The sequence below is a fragment of the Tympanuchus pallidicinctus genome, unplaced genomic scaffold, assembly GCF_026119805.1.
Source record: "Tympanuchus pallidicinctus isolate F22 unplaced genomic scaffold, pur_lepc_1.0 scaffold1, whole genome shotgun sequence".
Taxonomy (NCBI): domain Eukaryota; kingdom Metazoa; phylum Chordata; class Aves; order Galliformes; family Phasianidae; genus Tympanuchus; species Tympanuchus pallidicinctus.
The window spans coordinates 60,049,755-60,071,447 of NW_026294618.1; the positions used below are offsets into that span (position 1 = coordinate 60,049,755).

At 37.1% G+C, this 21,693-nt stretch overlaps 1 protein-coding gene across 10 annotated transcripts in view; it reads left to right on the plus strand.

Annotated features, from left to right (window-relative positions):
• IPCEF1 (interaction protein for cytohesin exchange factors 1) overlaps nucleotides 1–21,693 on the plus strand; it is a 75,399-nt gene that overhangs the window by 32,975 nt on the left and 20,731 nt on the right. For 9 of the 10 annotated variants that reach the window (XM_052686981.1, XM_052686971.1, XM_052686986.1 and 6 more), the window contains 5 exons: nucleotides 4,890–4,963; nucleotides 7,513–7,584; nucleotides 10,404–10,465; nucleotides 12,184–12,272; nucleotides 17,400–17,757. In XM_052686981.1, coding sequence (XP_052542941.1) covers nucleotides 4,890–4,963; nucleotides 7,513–7,584; nucleotides 10,404–10,465; nucleotides 12,184–12,272; nucleotides 17,400–17,757 — 655 coding nt within the window. The remainder of the gene's footprint in view (nucleotides 1–4,889; nucleotides 4,964–7,512; nucleotides 7,585–10,403; nucleotides 10,466–12,183; nucleotides 12,273–17,399; nucleotides 17,758–21,693) is intronic. The other variant, XM_052686996.1, reaches the window with a different exon arrangement.

Here is a 21,693-nt window from a genome sequence, read left to right on the forward strand (position 1 = left end):
ACACCTCCTTCACTGCTGTCACTGACTGTCCCCAAAAAAACAAGGTTGAAGAGCAGGTGACAGCCTCGTTCCAGGAAGTTACATTCACTCTGAAAAGCTCACACAGCTACACCTATCACAGTACTTCTTGGAAGTGTGCTTGCTGGTAGTACCTCTTTGTTTTCAACTTCTGCTGACTCTCACACACTATTTTATGTTAAAAATCTAAAGGACAAAAAGTACAGCCTCTGCACAAATTTAGATTCAGGCAACATTTGCAGAATCACAGTAACTGTAGGGTGCTGAAAGTAAGGGAGGTGTCCTTTGCTAAAATACACTTGCTTAAATTGATGAGACCAGAACCATGCTTAGTACCACTGCAGGAATTATATCTGAGATCACAGAAACACAGAAATGAATTTGACAGGCGAATTTGACATACTGTATTTTCAGAAATATTTTTCCCTCCAGAATTATGAAGGAAAAATAATGTTACATTCTCACTGGCTTGCTTTTGTTGTTTCTTTTTACTTCTGTACCTGGCCTGCATTTCGTACCTTCATCTTCAGTAGAGCTAATCCTCGGTCACAGCAGGGCAACCAACAGAGCACACCTGGGTGTGCTGAAGGAGGATCCCTGCTTCTCACACACTTCAGACTTCCCATGGTGGGCCTCTCAGTCTGGAGTGAAAGGCAGTGATGGAGGACAGGGCTGAGGTCAAGTGAACTGGGTTACGCTGACTGCTTGTAGCTCTGCCTGACCAGTTTCGTTCCTGTGAGAAACAGGAATATTTTGTTAGTGCCTGTGCAGAAACTGCAGTCAACCAGACACTAGCAACTGTAGCATAGCAACAGGGTGCTGGACCTAACCTTTTTTTTTCTGATGGAGTTGGAGAAAATAAAGAGTGGGTGGAATTTTTAACTGAATGCGTGCTATTGCAGATTTGGGTGGATAACCTCAGCTGACATCATGTTCTTGGTGAAGTCTGTCTTGAGGCAATCTCTGAAACTCTTGAAGTTTCTGTTGCCTGGGTTTAGTCTGCCTTAGATTCACACTGATTCTGGATCTTCTATATTAGGCAGAGTGGTAGAGTCAATATAGGACATTTGGGTGACATTTGCTGACAGTAGCTCTTTCAGAATAGCGTAACAAAAAAAAAAAAAAAAAAAGACCAGAGCCCAAATAATAAAATGCTGAGAAGGGCCAGAAATCAGACACTGGGGTCATCCTTCTAATCTACTGAAAGGAAAGTAGAGCACATAGATAAATCCAAACAACCTTTTCAGTCTCCATCTAAAGTGTTGAGATTCTTGAAGTTAGGGCATCTGTAGGCTCAGCAGCGCTGGGTAGACTTCTCTAAAACATGTTCCCACACAAACTTGATCTTTTTATGATGCACAGATATCATATGAGATAGATAAGCCCATACTGTAATTTATTTGCAGTGTGGATATTCCCACAGTCTAGGCAAGGAAAGTTGTATGGTGTAGGAGAAAACAAGGAAGGACTCAATTTGCAAGGGAGATACAGAATATCAGAAAATGAATTTGAGCAGTCAGATTTTGTGGATGCGTTCAGGAAAACCGGACTCCCTGGAGAGCTGCTTTCTTAGTGTTTGCTTCCCTTTTTTCACTACTGCTCTCCATAGGCACGTGTCTTGGAAATGGGTTTAAAAAGAATGATGTGTGATCCTGTCCACCCAGTGGTTTTAGTTCTTTCCTGTTGACTCACATTGAAAACCTTGAAGGAATCGGTACTTCTGCATATGGAAAAGGACAAAGGGTGAAGTTTAGCCAATATGATCCTGTGTTCCTGGCTGATCTTGTGCTTGTTGCAGATACCTGAATAATGCTGGCTGGAAAGGGACAGAGGACCAAACTCCTCTGCTCCATGTGCCTTTTGGACAACTTGACTGGTTTTCAAATTGAGGTTGAACACAGTTTTGCAAGATGTGTTAATGATGGTTGTCATGGGGATACAACTGAAAAGAAATATAAATATGAAATCAAAGGGTTGCAGGCTGTGATCTGCTGTCACTACTCCTCTTTGTTTTTCTCTCTGCATTCACTGAGATTAAATTGGTCCCCGCTCACAGAGCTTTGCCAGGAACTGCATAATTGCGATATTTAAAAGTAGGAACCTTTCACCTTTGAGTCACAGAAAATGCTTGCATGCATGATACAAAGCCATTGATGTCAGCAGATAGTGCTGAGAGCTTAGTGGACCTCTGATCAATATATTACACAAATTATTCACAGCTCTGTAGGTTGTCTCAAGTGGCAGAGAAAAAAAAGACTAAATACGTCTAAATATGTTGAGGACTGAACTATTCCTCCAACAACCACGAGGTCTTCTGTGGTCAGTGCTAAAACTCTGGCTGAAAACATCAGGAGTACCTTGAATTGCAGATCAGAGCTGTTCTGCCATAATTAGGGATTTTCACTTTTCAGCACTATTTATTTTTTTAAATATTTTGCATCTTTATATTCACTTCAAATATTGAATAAGATCTAATAAATGATTTACCAAACCTCCTAAATAAACTAAAATGCGTACAATATATTTAGAAGCAAACTAAAAATGTTATTTACCTCTTTCATTGGGTTCCTTCATTATGTTTAATTAATATAATTTATTTATTTATTTTAAATACTGAAAAAGTGTGAGTTTTTTCCTCTTTCTGTCCCGAGAATTTACAAAGGCAGTTTTTTTTGCAGACATTTTGCTTTCTACTGTGGAGAACAGCAAAAAGTCTAGCTTTGTATGTGAAGCAAATATGTAAAAGCAAACAACAACAACACAACATGTAACAGCTTATTCTTTTTAAAATCCTGACAGAATAGCAAGCAGGTCAATTTTATTTTAATCTGAACTTTTAGGTTTTTTTTTTACATCCTGTAAATAAAATCCTAAGGAAGCTTGACTGAAATGTGAGTTAAATACAGCATACTTAAAATCATGTTAAAGATAACATATTGGATAAAAGTAAATATTCTCTGCACTTTCAGTGCTTTAAAATATTATGGTTATCCCAAGAAGATTTCCTTATGTTTATTAGAAATTTTACTTTCTGACTGTAATGACACACAAGGAAAAAACCCATAACACTTATATCCATTTTTTTTTCCTCTCCTTCCTTTTGTCTGACAATAATGGAGCTACGTCAAACACCTAGGCACACCTGAGGTGCAACCAGTAGTGGAAAAAAAAGTAGTTCCTACAATTCATGCTGTTATATTTCTTTCTCTCATATATAAAATGAAACATAAAAATTTTCTTATAAATAAATGTGAAATCATGGGTAGCATTAACACAGAGCTGAAATGTGATGCATTGAACATCATCTAATTTTTTTTTGCCACTGAACATGCTAGATGCTACATAAGAAGGGAGAGTTCTCTGTAGTAATACTAGTAAATGAAATCAAGGCTTACATGTCTATTCCCATGAAAAATTTAAGAGAGTATTCTTCTAAATTAGATGCTCATTTAATGTGCCAGTGATTGAAGTTAAAGTCCCATCTCTGCATGAATGGGAGCACCCCAGATGTCTCCCCACACTGAGTTATTCAATGCAGCTGATTTAATGGCCCAGTACATAACCTGAACACTCTAATCCTTGTATAAATACTTATATAGTGTGTGAACTTATTCTCCTCATGAATGTCTGTTTAGCCTGGTGCAGGCTATGCTATTACTGGTGAAGATGTAAAATATAAATCTGTTATGAATGTTTAATGCATGTGAACTAGATGAATGATTCTTATATTTTGATTTACCTTATGGTAAATCTTTTTAGAGATTTATTCTTTCAAGAGTTAAAAATCAAAGGCTTGTCTTGGACATCTTTTTATAGTCTTTTCATATTCATGCATAGTCTGACTTCAGTTGCTGTCAGTCATCTCCATTTGTTCTCCGTCTTTGTAATTGTTGTGTATATTTTACCTCTGTTAACTCAGTGTACATTTTCAGAATTGTAATGTGGCCAAGGATAAGGGCTGGGAGCAGTAATGAATTGATTTAGGAGTTAATGTTTTCTGTATTTTAAAATGTACTTTTTTGTTGTTGTTTTTTTGTTTATTTGTTTGTTTAATATCACTATATGCTGCAGAATTTTGTCTATGTAATTGCCACTCTTAGGAGCAGTCTGTCTCTTGTGGCTGATTAGGTGAATGTAGATAGATGTAGTAAAAGAGGATGTTTCAGCCGTAGGCAGCAAGAACATGGATTTGAGGCCTACAAATAGCTTTGGGATTGCTGATACTGCTCTGACAGGGTCTGGCTGATAGGTAGTAACAGAGGTGTTACTGATTCATTTTCCATATGTTCACAACACTTGGCTGGTCTCTTTGTTGAACCATATCATGTGATTATGAATTGCTGCATAGGGTTTGGGTTCCTCTAACTGTTGCTTTTGGTCCTGGTTTGATCAGAACCTAGATTTTGCCCATCGCAGTTTCAGACTCTGGGTTAGACTTACAGCATAATCATACATCTTAGGTAAGGGTGCTCTATAACAAACAAACAAAAAATACCCTGTAGTCACAAAGTGGGCCAATCTACCCTAGAATTGTTATATGAGTTGAAGATTCTTCCTTCTTCAGATTATTTGGTGTGGTGTATAACAAATCCTATTCTCACACTCTTACACAGACAAGAGTGGTGGTTTTCCAGTACACAGGACCTGGACTTGGACTTGGACTTGAACAACTGGTAGCTGGTGTAGGAACAGCTCTTTTCCTCAAAAATAGCTAAAACATAGGGCGTTAATGTATCCCCATGGTGATGAGAATGTATTTTTATAGTATAAAAAAGCTGAAAACAAGCACTTGCATGTTAAATAACGTTAAACATTGAAGCCTGTTAGTTTGCCAATTGGTTGATCTGTCTTTATTTGTTTATTTACTGCAGGCTGAAAAAGCAGAAGGATTTATCAGACTTCCAGACTTCAGTGTGGACAGAGCAACGGAGTGCAAAAAAAAGCAGTAAGTTTACCACTTAGCACTAGTTTTGCATGGTTTTTTACGTTGATGCAAAGTACTGTATTTCAGTATTTTGTCCTGACACTGAAACCGTGGGGAGCTCTTCTGTGTTGTATAAATAATGAGATGTTGAATGTGTTTCTGAAAAAAACCCAACATATATACCAAATACATTTTTGAAAATTCTCTGGCAGATGTGCTCTACTAAAACTGCAATTAAGAAGTAAAACAGTATGCCAATTTATTATTACTATTAGTATTGTTTTCTTCTTCTTTGTTCACTGCTCATGAATAAATGACGATCTGTCTTAGATGCCTTCTGTTGAGTGGAGAGTTCAACAGTGATTCAAATAATGATGCTTATATTTCAGTGGAGACTATTTGTGAGGCTGCTGTGGTACAACTTTTGGATGTACTTAAAGTCTCAGTTTGTGCAGAGAATTAAAACTTTGTTTAGCAGTGAACACAACTAAAAATACTGCCTCCAAACCCCATGTGCAACATTGACTTCCAGCTGTTTATGAGTACACTTCACAAGTTTAGAGGAGTGTTGCTGCTGTCCAAAGCCTTTTTTGTTTTGGTCACATGCTCTGCTGAGCTGTATGTGTTCCTGAGATTAAAGGAGTCATCAATTTTGAATACTAGGAGCTCTATTTTATTTTGTCAGAAGGAAGATGGTTGAATCATGAAACACAGGACCAAAAGAAATTGTTTTCTTTCAGTTCTGTAGCGATGGCTCTCTGTGACTGAGATGAAAATACGTTTGTTTCTTTCTGGGTATGGAGTAAGTTAGGGGAGGACGGTGAGGACTGGGTTGCTTGATCAGCTGGGGCCCTGCCAAACAGTCTGTACTTCCACAGGAAAGTGTCATGTCACAGGGAACATAAGAAAACTATGCAGTCTCAGAGCCAGAGACAGTGTTTTACAAGGAAAATTACTCTCTAAGGTCGTACTGATGGATATTCAACTAAAGCATGGTCTGATGCTGAAACAAATGAGTGTTACAAATGGGTGTGGCACATGTAATTCGCAAATGGTGTTGGTTTAAGGGACATTGTATATGGTCAGAACAGATCATGCCCTGCTGGAAATGCACCAGTGGGAAAAAAAAAAGTTGAAGACTTTTCTTTCATTTTACACTGCTAAAATGTTTCAGTTGGCTAGCTCCTTTTCCACCATCCTTCATCATTCTCTGTTACATTGTTGATTACTTTTTTTTTTCTTTTCTTTTTTTTTTTTTAAATGTGGATGCAAAAGGGAGTCAGAGATCACTAATTTTGTGTGCTGCAATATATGTCACCCTGGATCCTGTTGTCTTTCACTCAAGAGAGACACTCTTGTACTCCAGGAGCTTGGGTGTTGTGGCAAAAAGATACAGGGACTAAGGGTTGGGTTCCTGGGATTTAGGAATTTTGATTCCTAAAGGAAATCAATCCTGCTTTTTAAAGTTTATTTATTTAATTTATTTCCCCTAACATGTCTATTATGACTGCCAAGTATTCTTCTAAGTATGTTCTGTAGCTGGTGACCTACAGAGCAGTTGATATCAGGAGTAAATTTCCTTTTTCTTTCTCCTTTTCTTGAAGGAGCATCAAAATACAGTATGTTAGAACAGTATATAAGAGGTGCATGTTGGTCAACATTTGAGGTAAAAATGTTTTTTTTCTGAATTGGTGTTTTCCTCTCAAGGCAGCTTTAAGAATGAGCACACTGGATCAGACCAAAGCAGTCCAACTTGATATCTTGCCTTCTGAATTGGCCTAAGGCAGGTGCCTAGCAAAGATTAAATGAAAAGAGAAAACTTACAGTGCTATTTACTTAAAATGCTCCTCCATCCTCCAAACAATTTACCAATTGGAATCTTCCTGAGTCAGAAGAGGGTTAGTGTATTCATTAACCTTCGGTAATTTCACCAGGTGGAATTCATTAAGGTTGATGTAACAGCATTCATAGGAGAAAGATCCAAGTCACTACCTCCATTTTAATTTTTTCTAATCTTCCACCTAATTGCCTCTTTGGTGAGTCCTACAACTTATAATGGAAAAAAAAAACAGCAAAGCATCAGTTCCTGTTTAACTGCGTATGCCATGAGTGACATTACTGTGTCGTACCTCTCTTCTTTTTACCATTAGTTCTTTGTGTTGTGGTTCTTAGCTTGATTAGTCATACACAGAATATATTCTGTATCTTGGGTCATCCTTGGCGCTTTTTCTGAACCTTTTTCAAGTTTGTTTTATTTTCGAGTTGGAATACATATATTCAAGATATTGGCACATTATGGAACTATGAGGTGGCATAATGAAAGCCTTTGTTTTATTCCTTATTTCTTCATTTTTTATTCATAGATTTCATACTGAATACTACATGGACCAGGAAATGAGCTAAAAATAATCCTGAATTTTAAGGAAATAACTGTATGGATGGATAAGCTGATCTGGATTAATATAGTGGAATGAATAAATATTTAAAATATTAAAATCATTCAGCTACTTTTTCTTATGTAAAGAAGTTTTCCTCATCTCTCTTTTATTTATTTTTTTTTTTCCTTCAAGTGCTATTAAGATCAGCCACCCACAGATCAAGACATTTTATTTTGCAGCAGAAAATGTTCTGGAAATGAACACGTGAGTAGAGAGTGACTGGCCCTGTTTCATCCTGTCTTGTATCTGAAAACACTTTGAAAGTTCATTCTCTCACTGTTGAGCAGTTGTTGATGAAGTTCTTCAGGGTATTACTAAGTATATATATTTTTTTCCACATCACTAAATAGAAGGAATATACTACTAATTTGCTCACTAATAGAGTTGAAATCAGTATCTGGTAGTTGGTATAATTTTGTTACTGGACTGCAAATATTTGAAGGAATTCCTTTCCACTAAAGAGGTACAAAGATTTCTAGCAAGTTAATCTTCTTGGAAGAAGCAAGGAAAGAGAGGAAAAAATGTACTTAGCTTTGCTCCAGAAATGATCTAGTGCTTGAATGTAATATTGTTTGCTTTCAAAATAGCATGCCAGCTAACAAGGATAGTTAGAAAGATATAAACAACTGTTTTTTATTTTAACTAAACATTTATTTCACTGCCAAACTATGCTGCAGTTAAGCAATCTTTATGCCAGAGTAGACATTTTCTTTCCACAAATGTCTATAGGAACAACAATTCACTCATGCTGTTTTTTTTAATGAGAGCAGTAAAAATGGGTACCTAATAGTGCCTTTTTAGGAACTACTGAGTTATTAGAATCAGATATTACTTGCAATTGATCCTGATTGGACTGATTTATATACATTCATATCTTCTTTGTATTTATTACTTCAGAACATATTCTGTTCACAATGCTTTTTCATTAAATGGCCAAAAAACAGGTCCAAATCAGTTTAGTTGAAATAGGAAGACAGATAGATAGGGCCAAATTTTAATCTTGGCTGTACTGGTGACCTTTGTGAGATTCCTCATAAAGAGTTGACTTTTTCATCCTAGAGACCCCATAGCTCTTCAGCACAATGGAAAGGAAAAATGTTGAGAGAATATGTGAGACCTTCTGAAGTAACTTCAGAGACAGAAAAGAACTGTACACATCTATTTATAAATCTGGACTGTATAGATACATGTAAATATAGATGTGAGAACCTGTTGCCCTTCGCAACTTGGAGAAGCCTAGAGTTTGCAGCTGGGGAAATGACTGTCTATTTCTGTATGGCTGCATTCCTTACCAGAGTTCTTCAATACAGTTGAAGGGAAGAAGGCCTGAGGAAGACTGAAAATGGCCAGAAATACTTCTGTAAAGAAACTGACTGACTGAGAGAAGGATGGATGTAGGGAGGAAAAAAAAAAAGAGAGCTAATGGAGGACATGTGAACATTAACAACTAGTTTGGAGCCCAGCTGGAAATTGTCAGTGTCTCAATGACATTTTGGAAATGTTTAGTCTCATGTAAGTGAGCGATTGAAATCTACACAGGTGTCTCCTCTCTTATGCCCCAGAATGATTTTCTTCAAACTCCACTTCTAGAGTAAATTTCATACTGGCTGAAAGCTAAGTAGCCTAGCACTGGAGCAGCTTGTACTGTACTGTACTACTCCTAATTCCTTACTGTTGTAACTGATGATGTTTTCCTTGGCAAAGTACAGAATACATGGATTTAATACATAAAGTACATGCATGCTCACGCATATGTCAAAACAGACTAAAAGACATCTGTTTGCTTGGCTCCATTCCCACGCATATATATGTATGTGAGTGGTTCCACTGAAGATGCTGGGGCATTCCTGTATGTTGAGTTACTTGTGTACTTAAATACTTGGTAGATCACGACCTTTTGCAACTCTCATGCATATATATTGATTAAGACACAGTGAGTTTATTAATTTAGTAGTTTATTTCATTAATTCAACATTTATTTGTCATAGGAAAGCAAATATGAAAAGCAAATTTGTTTTCTTAAATGCACACAATTACTAGTGGTCTGTCTTACCTTGCTCTTATTGAAATCTTGTATTAGCAGCATTTTTGTTTTGTTTAGATTAAAAACAAAAACATTCTGTTAAAATTTTTCTGTTAAAAGAAAGTAATTAATTTTTACAGGGATTGCACTTTTTTTTTCTGAAATTTTTAAGCTGCTCAATTGTATATATGATAGTCTAAAAACCCAGTTACATTACCATTGTTCTAACTAGACAATTTTTCAATATTCAAGTACTTCAGTACAATCAAGATCTAGCACCATATTTTCTCCAAGTTATGAATTTTAATTGCTGCCCTTCTTGCATTCTCTCTTTAGGCCTTGAGTTTAATCTGAAAGACTTCAGGTATTTTAATAATTAGCTTCTTAAAACATGGATAGTTTCAAATGACTTAAAAGCAAACACAGTACACAAGGGGTATTATCAAGGGCAGCTGACATCATCTTCTATGGCTCCTTTACCTTTTTCATCACCTTGGATGAAAGATAATGTCACTGATATTCTGTTATAACACTAATCATTTTCCTTTAGCTTCCAGAAATGCAGTTCTTTGGTCATCGGTAGTGTTTTTCCTCAACATGAGGAGGAAAAAATGTCCCAGACAACTAGTCCTGCTCATCAGGTCCAGTCTGAGAAGAGCATGAGGGCTGTAAAACAGAACTACACAGCTTGCTATAGTATCTGAATGACAAAAATCCATATATAGAGAAAGAAACCTCTTGGTAGTCTATTACATATTACAAGGTTGGCCTATGAGATGCTCAGTGCATTTCTCCTTCTGTTGGCAATTTAATCCTACACAGCTGTTAAAAGGAATGGGAATGTTAGTTATCAAGTCAAAGGTGTTTTCTTAGGAAACACTGAGATACAGAAGGAAACATTCAGACTTTGCATTAATGAATATACATGTTGAAAGGGGAGAAATAGTCAAAATAGCATGTAAATATCGCTAATAATATATCCTCCCTGATTCAAACACAGGTGGCTAAGCAAGCTGGGGATTGCTGTAGATCCTCAGGCACCCAATGGAAAGAGCGAAGAAGGTATGTTTCTAAAGCAGTTTTTGTGTCTAAGCAGATGATATCCTTTACAGTTTTTGTTGGGCCAAATTTTTGTCAGATCTTTTCTTTAACTGTCACCTTGAGTCTGTCTGGCCACAGAGCCCATTGACACACTGACACAGTGCAGAGGAGCTTTAGAAACACTGGTGAGATAAAGTATCGCTGAAAGGAGGCCACTGATCTTTTGAGCTGTATTGACTGAGTTGAGAGTCATTAAACCTGACTTGAAATAGGAGAGCCAAAAAATATTAATAGAAGCAAAATATGACAGATGTTTTGTCACAGATACTCCAGGATCTATCACGAGAGAGTTTCAGAAAAGAAACCCACAGACATATTTGTGTGGATGCACCCTTGCAGAGATACTGCTGTTACACAAAGCCACTTTTTTGCTCCCAGCAACTTGATTTTCCTCTCTGTGTCACACACTGTAACTCTTTGAGATGCTTTTTAGTGTATCAGAAACAGCTGTTACCAAGGGCTCCTCAAGAACACATCATTCACAGAGCCTTAGAATTTGATATGGGCTGACTGTAGCCATTCTCAATCCTTGATGCGAAGATGTTCCAGCACATACTTTCACTAAACAAAACTACAGCCTTGCTGTTAAAAATCCTATGATTCTCCAAGCAGTACTGAGAGAAAGTTTCATTTTGTTAACATCTTAGAAACTTCTCTCCAGTGTATAAAATCTTTTTCTCTCACAAATTTTTCCCCTCACATTATGGTTATTATAACCCTGAAATTACATGCATGCCACCAATAATTAAATTAGAAGATACAGTAATTACATCTGATTGGATAATATTATAGGTCTGAATGGCTAGTGTGTGCTGGGAGATTTCACAGAGGGAAGTAATCTTTTTCAGTGGTTACAGCCAGGCCCTGGGAATAGAATGCCTAACTTGTGATCTCTCCTTGTGTGTGTCTCATTTTATCAAATTAGCACTTCATGTAATCCACTGTTAAAAAGTAGCTGATAAGTGCTGGAAGACACCTCCCTCTGCTACACATGTAATTGAAAAATATGACTGCCCCTTTGCCACCTCTCAAGAGATTTTGGGTCTGTCAGCTTGGTGGTTTTCTTTCTTTTTTTTTTTTTTTTTTTTTTTTTTTTAATGGTATGCATGGTCTGAGAGTACTGTGTCTACTTCTATTGCTAGCTCTGAAACTGTACCACTGTGCCACGTGGTATGTCAAATTACCCTCTGGTGACAAAGGTCTCCTGAAGGTGTCTTATGGTTTCCAAAGCATCATGTGAGCAATCTATTTTTTCCAGAATTGTAGCCAAAACTCCAGTGCTGGTTGCCAGCTCCAGGAGAATTTACTGGTTACAGAGAATAAGAGACAGCATCTGCTACATGCAACAGGTCTCTGCGAGTTCTGTCACAGACTGTGTAGCATTTCATTTAAAGGCTGTGAAGGGACGAAAAAAGAACTTCTTAGTAGTAAAGCTATCTGGAGCAGCGACACCTAGTGTTGTCATCTATAGCAAGTTTATTTAAAAAATAATAGAAGAAAATGTTGCTATGAAGCAGCAGAGCATTATCAAGAGTGGGTTAATTTTCAGCATAGGAGGCACTAACATCTTATAGTCCACAATATTCTGCTTGGGGAACTTTGATGAGCATATCACTGTGAGGAATAAATGAGTTTTGGTTTAACACTTTGTATTTGCTTATTTTCCATGTCTGCCTCAGAATGCTATAGTGAAAGTGAACATGATGACCCAGAAATAACAGACACACTGCCTCCCTCATATGTGGCCCAGCCACCACCTCCTCAGTTAGTAAGTATTACCATAATTAGGTTTTACTTGCTCAATGGTTGAAACAAATCATTCTCCAGATGATGAGCTACCAGTCAGACTGGAGACTTTCTCGCTGTGTGCCTGTGAGATATGGATGCACTGTTTCCTCTCACCTCTGCCCAGTGATTTTTCATGCAAGCTCTGTAGCCCATGCTGCTGAGAGCCTCACACTGGCAAGAATACCTCCTTCAAGGGAAAGCATATTCGCTCTGTTTGAGAATGAAAGGTGTTACTGTGCTTCATAAGTGTGTTGTGTCTTTTCTTTATGAGGTTTTTAACATGCAACCGTAACCTAGTCTTCACAATATTTATATTTCTTCATTCAATCCGAAATCTTTTGTTTGGTGATGCTGGTAGCATTATACAACAGATTTATGTATTCGACTGAGCTGTTCTTTAGAAGACTGAATTTGAAAATGCTTTTGTGGCAAAGAGGAGAGGTAAAAGGCAAGAAGTGTTTTCTAACAGGGATTATGTCAGTTCTTTCCTTTTATACCTCTGAAAAAGACATTAGAAAAAAGAAAATAATTATACTCCCCAAATCTATGTTGTCCTTCTACCTCGTTGTGGAGCGTGTCCAGAATATTCACTACCACCTCGCTTTTTTACATAAATTAGAATAAGTAGCATGAACCCTCGTGTGTGTAATCAAGTGCTTCTCCTATTTATGAGCCAGTTCTTGATCTGTTAGTCTAGCCTTACTATTGATGTTCTTCACAGTGATCTCATTTCTTCTCATATGAAGGTACTTGTTCAAGGTACAAGGTTTAACTAATTCTGTATTAGGACATGAGTAATTCAGTTTGGGAGGGTAATACAGCTGAAATGAAGAATCCTGACTTCAAGCCTTTCACTCTCCCAGCTGAAAGTTAAATCTAGGTATGTTCAGTAATATACTTGTTACCAAATAATCTTCTTGATCAGAATCTGTGATTCTGTGATTATTGCATCTCATGGATGAATAAAAAATGTAGTAGCTACCCTGTTGGTGTAGTAGAGGTTCTTGCAATGGTACTTTAAAATGACATCCATTGGTTTGGTGGTCATGTAGGCAGTGAAGAAAGAGCAAATCTGAAAAACATAGATGAGCTGGAGAAGCTTGCATGAACACAGTCAATAATAAATGCACAAATCTGACTATCTGACAATTTTTAGATAGCTAACATTAAACTTGGTGTCTGTGTCCTATTGTCATCTATTTGCCCCGTCTGTTTCTGTCAGATAAGTCAGTCTTCACTTCCTTTCCTTAAACAGTTGTGCTTCATGAATCACTGTAAAACAGTTCACCTGGCACTCAGAGAATGCTCTATATAATAGGATTCTTTATTGCCCGTATTAACTGAAAGTTAAATGTGGCCAAGTGACTATAAATATTGGAGAATACAGGAAACTTGACAATATATCTCCAAGAGTTATTCTGGGCTGAAGGCCGATAATGAAGCATCTTGAAATTTATACCTCAATGGATCGGCTTCAGGAGACAGTAAATGACTTTCCCATCTGCTCACCTCGGAGTGAACACAGGCATCTTTCCAGATGATGAGTTTTAAGCAGGTGCTATTTTTCAGTTTGCTGTTTTTCTGGCTTCCTGCTACTTCTCAGCCTGTAGCTGCAGAGGTGATCTCTGGTTGCCTTCCTTCTGTATGCTTCTCTTAAGAGCTGCCTTCAACGTTTTAGCAGGGAACATGTGGGAGGCAGGCAACAGTGCAGGTGCTTGAGGGGTGTTGTTTCCTCCACCCTTCCTCTTGAAGGTCATCTTCTAGTCAAGGTCTAGAAGGTCATAGTACAGTAACTACGTCTAGCTGCTGATTTCCCTTTTCCTTACCCCTATGGATGAATGTTGATATCTCCAATCAGTCAAATTTTCACCCCAAGGAATGGAAACCGGAAAGAGCTCCAGCTGCCACTGCTCTGCTCTATGCTCTGGCAGCAATTTGCGACTGGCAGACTCATTTATGCTGGAAACTCAAACTGGAAATATCTTTTTTTTTTTTTTTTAGTGATAATTCTGTCTTCCAAATGCCAAAAGCATTTTGCAAAATAGGAACTAGGAGCTATGGACATTTTGGAAAATCAAATCTATGATGTCTGAAGTAGAAGGGCATCCAAACTTCTTGAGATCCAATCCAGCTTGGAAACTGTTAGTCTGGAACAGCGATCCAGGTGCAGATTCTGTTACGTTACGTTTTAGAGCAGTAAACACTTTGCACTTCCTGAAAAAAAACTTCAGCTGCTGTTAATTCTCTGAGATAAAACTGTTTTGAAACTTTAAAAGCAAAAGTAGTGATTATAAGCTTTCTAGTTTTATGTGTTTTTGTAGGTATTGGGAAAGAAAAAAGCAAGGGAAGAACAAATACACTTAAACATCTGTAGGACAAAAGCTTAACTGATCATCTGTGTTAATTTCTCTGCATGAGAATGGCTCAAAAATCGGCAGCTCAATTGAGTAAATAGATTGCAGCAATTCCAAAATAGCTGCTGAGGTGTTTCATGGTGATAATTTTTTTCTCTAAATAAATGCCTAGAGACACACAGATCTGCAGTGGAATCCTTATGATCTGCCAGCTTAGACATCTGCTTTTGAAAGTGTCTCCATGTAGAGTTTTTATTATTACATGTATTACATGTATATACATGTATATACATTACATTACATGATTACAAAACTTCCAAAGGAATGACTCTGTCACTCACGTAAACATTTGTCATGCCAAGAAAAACATGTATACACAATGTGTTGAAAAAGGGAAATATGTTGTGGTAGTCTCTTTAATTCTTTCACAGTTTTTTTTTTTTTATTTAACAAAAAATGAAAATGAAAACAAAAATATGTAATAGAAACAAGAAATTCCATTCATTGAGGCAGTTTTCATTTCAGCATCACTTTCTTTTTCTTCTAATGTAAGAATGCCAGTAAAATTACAGGTGAGATCTAGCATCTTGCTCTTAAGACTTTAAATAAGTGAAATTAGACAGACTATCAACACCGTATGAACAACGGCTTTTAATTTTTGGTCTATTTGACTGTATGAACGCTATGTGGTGCTCAGAGACATGATTAAGCAGTGGGTTGTTAGGGTAGTATGGTTAGGTTGTGGCTGGATTTGATGATCTATAAGGTCGTTTCCAACTGAACAATTCTATGATTCAACAATTTGTTTTTTCAATATGAACTCCTGGATAGATGAACAGGTCACTTGTGCTCACATGGGCATCTTGAACTACATCATGTGTAGATCAAAAAAATGCCTTCTTGCCCACTGCCTTCTTGCCCACTGCTTTAGAGTATGTGAAGAATTCCTTTTTAAAATCAAACATGCAACTAAAACACAGTGTCACATTTATTGCAATAGGGATATAAATAAGATGTAGTCCTGCAGAGTTTACAACAGTCTGGAAGAATAACTTTGAATATTTAGAGAAATAAAGAAAGTTCTACAAACAAATGGTGAGCCACAGTCATCTCGTCTTATGAAGTGATTAATAGCTACTTGAGACTACTAGACTAGAAACTCAGGTAAATGCACTTGCATTTCTTAATATAGAAAGGAATTAGTATACCTTACAGCAACAAATGAATTACAGAAGCTTTTATAGCATAATCCAAAAAAAATCCCTTGGTTTATTTTATATGAATACATTTTATTTCTAATTTACCAGTGAATTATTGATAGATATTCCAGCCTTGCTCCTTTATTGTGTTTGCAGCTTGTTTGGGTTTCCCTAGCAACACCATTTTGCTAATTATCAGTACTTTCAAGTTTAGTTATCATCTATTTTAATACTTAAGGAGATTTATTCTGCATATGTGTGGCAAACATAAAACTCTCCATCAAGTTTTGTATTCTGATTCTGAGTCTGGCCAGTAGTGGATCATCTGCAGGAAATTTACTTCAGGAAATTTCTGAAGTAGCAGACAAAAAATATTTGGCTTTTGTCTTATACCTCCTCATGCTTTCCACTAAGGGTTGCAATCTGAATCTTTATTTCCTTATGCCTTCAATTATTTTATTTGTTAATAGATCATCTTCTAATTAATTTGTGCATATATTTATGTGCTTGCCCATGTGTTACTTATGCAATTGACTATCTTGGCTTATATGCTAGTGGCTTTTTGTAGTTAGAAAGCAGAGCAGTGTTAGTTCTTGTTGATTTTCATTAACAGATAATAGTACAAATCAGTCAATGCAAATGCATGCTGTAGAGAGAGTTGTTAGCCTGTGAGCTTTGTGAGCAAAGATATATTTGCTTGTTTGGGAAACTACATATTTCTCAAAACTTTTTCTTCTCTAACTTTTCCTTATATGGAATCATGCATCTATTATACCCTCTCTCACTTGCTGCTCCCACAGGTTAGCTGTCTCTGAGCCCTCATTATTTGTGAGGCAGAGTGATGAGTACAGTATGAAGAACCCTAAGATGTGCTTAATTTTGATGCATCTCTAGTGAAATATGGATCAATTTTCAGATTAATTTCCTCAAATATAAATCTTGGCAAGTGAATGAGCAGCACAAATCTTGCAACATTCCAATTTCTATGCCATCTGCTCCATGACTGCCTGTTTTTTCTTTCCACCAGTACTTATTCAGTCTTCTGGCAAATATTTAGTTCCTAGAATGGATAGGATAAAATGGTTTTGGTTACTGAGGTCATTTCAATTCTGTTTTAACATTTCTTGTGTTGTCTATATGTGGTTATGGCATTAGTGGATTTATTGAATACTTCAAAGCAGATTTATGTTCTATGGTTCAATGTCTCATTTGGGTTTCTTTTGATGAGAGAAATAAAGTGAATGGAAAAACAATGAAAATGACTATGAGACAAAAAAGGATGCTTTCAACATGGTATTATTTTCTTGCTCTGTTGTTTCTAGGCCTTCAAAACTTTTTATTTTTTATTTCTAGTTTCCTTGTGACTTAGGTTCTGAAGTTGTGAGAGATTGATTGCCTTGTTTCAAGTTTGTTTGGATGGATAATCAACCATATTATGTTAGTTTTTGGTTAGTTGTCATTTCAGTTGTATATCTATGAGGTCTAGAGCCTGGAAAAAATAATAATTTGGAAAAAAATTTTTTCATTTTTTTTTTCTTGTTTGTTTTTGGAAAGCAGGATCAACAGAAATCCTCTTTGACATCAACTCTGTCAAGTGAAGCATCTTGTTCTCTTTCCTCTCCTGAAAGCACTTTCAATTCCCAAGAATCATCATCTTCCTTAACATCCAAAGTGGTTTTTTCTGAGAGGCAGTCTCTGCTTGACTTCGTTAACAACTCTGCCATGGAAGAGAGTGATCAGCCTTTAACTTTCTGTGTACAGATTCAATCTGATGAGCAGCCAGAAGTAGACTGTGGAGAAAAAGCGGAAAGTCAGATCTGTCCTGGTGGTGGACCTGAAAACACTTTCTTAGGTCTGGATACACATTGCCTAACTGTGCCAGATGCAGCAGGACAGATAACACTCGCCAAAGGTGAGATAATGAGAGTTTTGTCTGGGATTTTCCCACAACTTCCTTTCCCCTCTCTTTCATCATATTTCTGTTGAAGAGTTTTAAAATGGCATTTTTTTTTTACGACAAATATTTGGTTTATTGTACCTTAAATATACAACTCACTATTGAATTGATAAGTACACTTAGAATTTTTCTCAAATTTTATATGTAGGTTAATATCAAAGCCTCTGTATAAAATCCTAATGTAGATGTGTTTTTACTAATGTGTTTATGTGTTTCATCTGTTTGAGGATAGCTGTCATTTATTAATTAGAGTTGAATCCAAGTGTTAAGAAAGTTTCATGACATAAAGGTGGAATCACAATATATGCATTGCCACAAAACTGAACTCTGAGCTGTAAAACTAAACTCTGTCTGTAAGAAGTGGTAAAAATGTCAACAGTTGTGTTCACTTCTGCTATGTATGCATTATTCATTTCATTGAACTTCATTGTAAACAAGAGAAAACAAGTGCAGTCCTGAATCAGAAAGTCCTTAAAGGCTGGATTTTGTTTAAGAGTCTGAGTATCTCCGTAGGTATCTTCTATTGCAATATACTGTTAAACAAACAAAAAAACGTGGTACAGTAACAAAATTTGTTTGTTGTTAGTATTAACACAGCCATAGCAAGGCTGTATATCTTGCCTTTTGAACAAAGCTTCTCTCCATGCTTTAAGAACTGTTGAAGTATAAAAGGTATTTCTTGCATACAACATACTGAAAATGAGAAGATTCTCAGTCCATTACCTATGTTCACCTATCTTTGTAGGTGAACAGAAAGCAAGGAGCTGAATCACTTAAAGTAGTGTAAGGCCCATCAGCTACATTGTCACTTCCAATTGTTTTACGATTATCAACAGTTAGCACACCTTTGTTTTGTTATATGATTTTACGAAATAAAACAAAACAAAGCAAAAAAACAAACAAGAACACAACCCACCAAGATATTAAAAATTGATCTAAGTAGAAGCTTCAGACAAAGTGGAAATTAATGTCAGAGTATTTTGCACTCAGCTTAATTATGAAGCTGCCCTGCTAGAGTTTTCTGAAGCAATGAAAATTAGTAAGAATTAAAACTGAGAGTGAGTAAATGTCTTATTTCAATGATGTTGAAGAAAATAAATGTGTTAGAAGAGTTCTTGAGAAATCTGATTACAAATTTTTCTGTCTTGGCATTGAAAGTAGTGAAAAGGCTGTACACTGGACCCTAAAAAGATTTGTGACAAGTATATAGCACATGTTCTGTAATTTGAATATTAGGGTTAAATCTGACCAATTAATCTCTTTGGAAAATATTCTTAGAATGGACCAAGAGACACACTGCTTGTGTGTGTGTCTCAGGTTATATGTGTACACAGGAGTTCATTTTTGATTGCATTCAGGTGGACTGTTGGATTGTAAGCCGTAGAGAGTATAGTGGCTTCTCGATCCCACTGAGAAAGATTCAGTGGTTGCTTTTTAGTAGTATGCCTTTGCTCAGAATATGATACTCTGATATTGTCAATGTTTCTGCAGTAATGCTCAGGCTAAAGCTTTCTATCATAACTGTGAGGGTGACAGGTAGTTTTATGGATGCTGACAGATTTAGTGCGATGCAATCGTAATCATTTAAAGAAGAATTTTATAGGTTGTATGATGATGTAGTAAATGTAAATCAAGGCATATTTTGTTATGTTTCTGCCATTTGCAAGATAGTATAATTGTTCCAAAAATATTCTTGGGGAAACAAATTCATTCACTGTTCACTGCTAAGCCAGCCCTGACTGCAGAACACATCAGTTTTAACCATGCTGCTTATCTGTGATGGAATTACAGAAATAGATCATTTTAGTGAGACAGTCACTATAGAAACTGTATAACTTCATAAGTTACTATCTGCATGATAACTGTTGTTGAGCAAGTAAGATGTACACCATACATTTGTTATTCTTTATCACTCTGCATAGTATGAGAAGATGGAGAATGTTGGTAATGTTTTTTCTTGTAATGGATGCTGAAATACTAAATGAAGTAATTTGTAAGGAGATTACTTAAGCTATTTCAATTTGAAATTGAGGTGAAAAAAGGATTAATTAAAGTAGCAATTCAATTCCAAATGGAAATTATCAAAAAGAACATAATTCTCTATCTGTGGCTTATACCTCAAGAATTTCCCTCTGCAGCTAGTTGATAAGGACATGCACAAATACTGTGAGATAATTTCAAGTTGGGGGATATCTATCTGCAAAACCTCATGATTTACAGTAACTACCAAGAACACCACTGTTATCTGATGTGGAACAAGAGGGCATACTTTGGTGATTTGCCAGTGTAGTGCATCTTATTTACTTTTCAGTGCTTCTGAACAGTATGTTGTTTGCAGCTCTTCAGTGTAATGCGATTACGCCCAGAAGGAGCAGGGTACACCTTGCATTGGTGCATGTTCTTAAAGTGCATGTCCCCTGGACGTATCAGAACAATCCTATGGTCTCTGAACTCTCTGCCCGCAGAGCCTTTGCATGTATATATACTTTCCTTTTCCTTGTGAGAATAGAAAATCTCCTGTCATGCACTCTGCTTTGCAGCAGCCATGCTCTGCTTAGAAAAATCCCATGAGGAACTGTTAACTGTAGCTGTTAGCAGCCAAGACCTAGGGGAGAAATTTTCCAAGAACCAAAGAGTGTTTTTCCTGGCAAAAGTCAGGCATGGAAGTTGATTGGAGAAAAGTTGTTACTTTGAAAGAATCAAGAATAGCTATGCCTCAGTGGGAAGAACTTTTCATGTAAATACAAGTAAAGTAAGGAGGGAGATGACTGTCTCTAACTACTCTGCTCTTGCGAGGCCCCATCTGGAGTACTGTGTCCAGGTCTGGAGCCCCCAGTACAAGAAAGACAGGGAGCTGTTGGAGAGGGTCCAGAGGAGAGCCACAAAGATGATCAGGGGACTAGAGCACCTCCCCTATGAAGACAGGCTGAGGGAGATGGAGTTGTTTAGCCTGGAGAAAAGAAGGCTGCGGGGTGACCTCATTGCAGCCTTTCAGTACTTAAAGGGAGCCTACAAACAGGAGGGGAATCAACTCTTTGAAAGGGTTGATAGCTGCAGACAAGGGGAAATGGTTTTAAGTTGAGGGAGGGAAGATTTAGGTTGGATGTCAGGGGGAAATTCTTTACAGAGAGAGTGGTGAGGTGCTGAAACAGGCTGCCCAGAGAGGTTGTGGATGCCCTGTCCCTGGCAGTGTTTAATGCCAGACTGGATGGGGCCCTGGGCAGCCTTGTGTAGTATTAAATGGGGAGGTTGGTGGCCCTGCATGTGCTGAGGGGGTTGGAGATTCATGACTCTTGAAGTCCCTTCCAACCCTGGCCATTCTGTGGTTCTGTGAGAAAGGAACCTGTAGTGGTAAAATAGAGATTTCTCAAAGAGGAAAATGGGTGAAACCCTGTAAAGCAAGCAACAGGTTCAGCTAAGTGATTATAGGCTTTTTTTTTCTTTCTCTCATTGAAAATTATTTAGGGAGATCTGCTGAGCAATTGTACACATCTTGAATGAGGAGATGTACCAAATAATATTTGAAAAAACTTTCCAGCAGCTCTCAGTGTTATGAGCAGTCTCAGACTTATTGCTCAGCTCTGATTACTGGGCAGAGGTTACATACCAGAGAGTGGCACAAAAGTATAGAAAAAAAGGATTGTATTTCCATTTACTTAATGGGAGTAATTTAATACTTCAGTGTTACAGCCTTTTACATGAACGGTGACAGAGGATTCAGTGCTGACACAAAGAAGTTGACAGGTAAACAAGAAACAGTAAAGAATACAAACAAATATGTGACTACGTGCTCTGTGTACAGAAGCTGTTCTTGCTCCATCCGGGATGGCTAGACACACTCTGCAGCCAAACTCCATCTTTTGTGTTTCTTCTGGCAACCATTGGAACAGA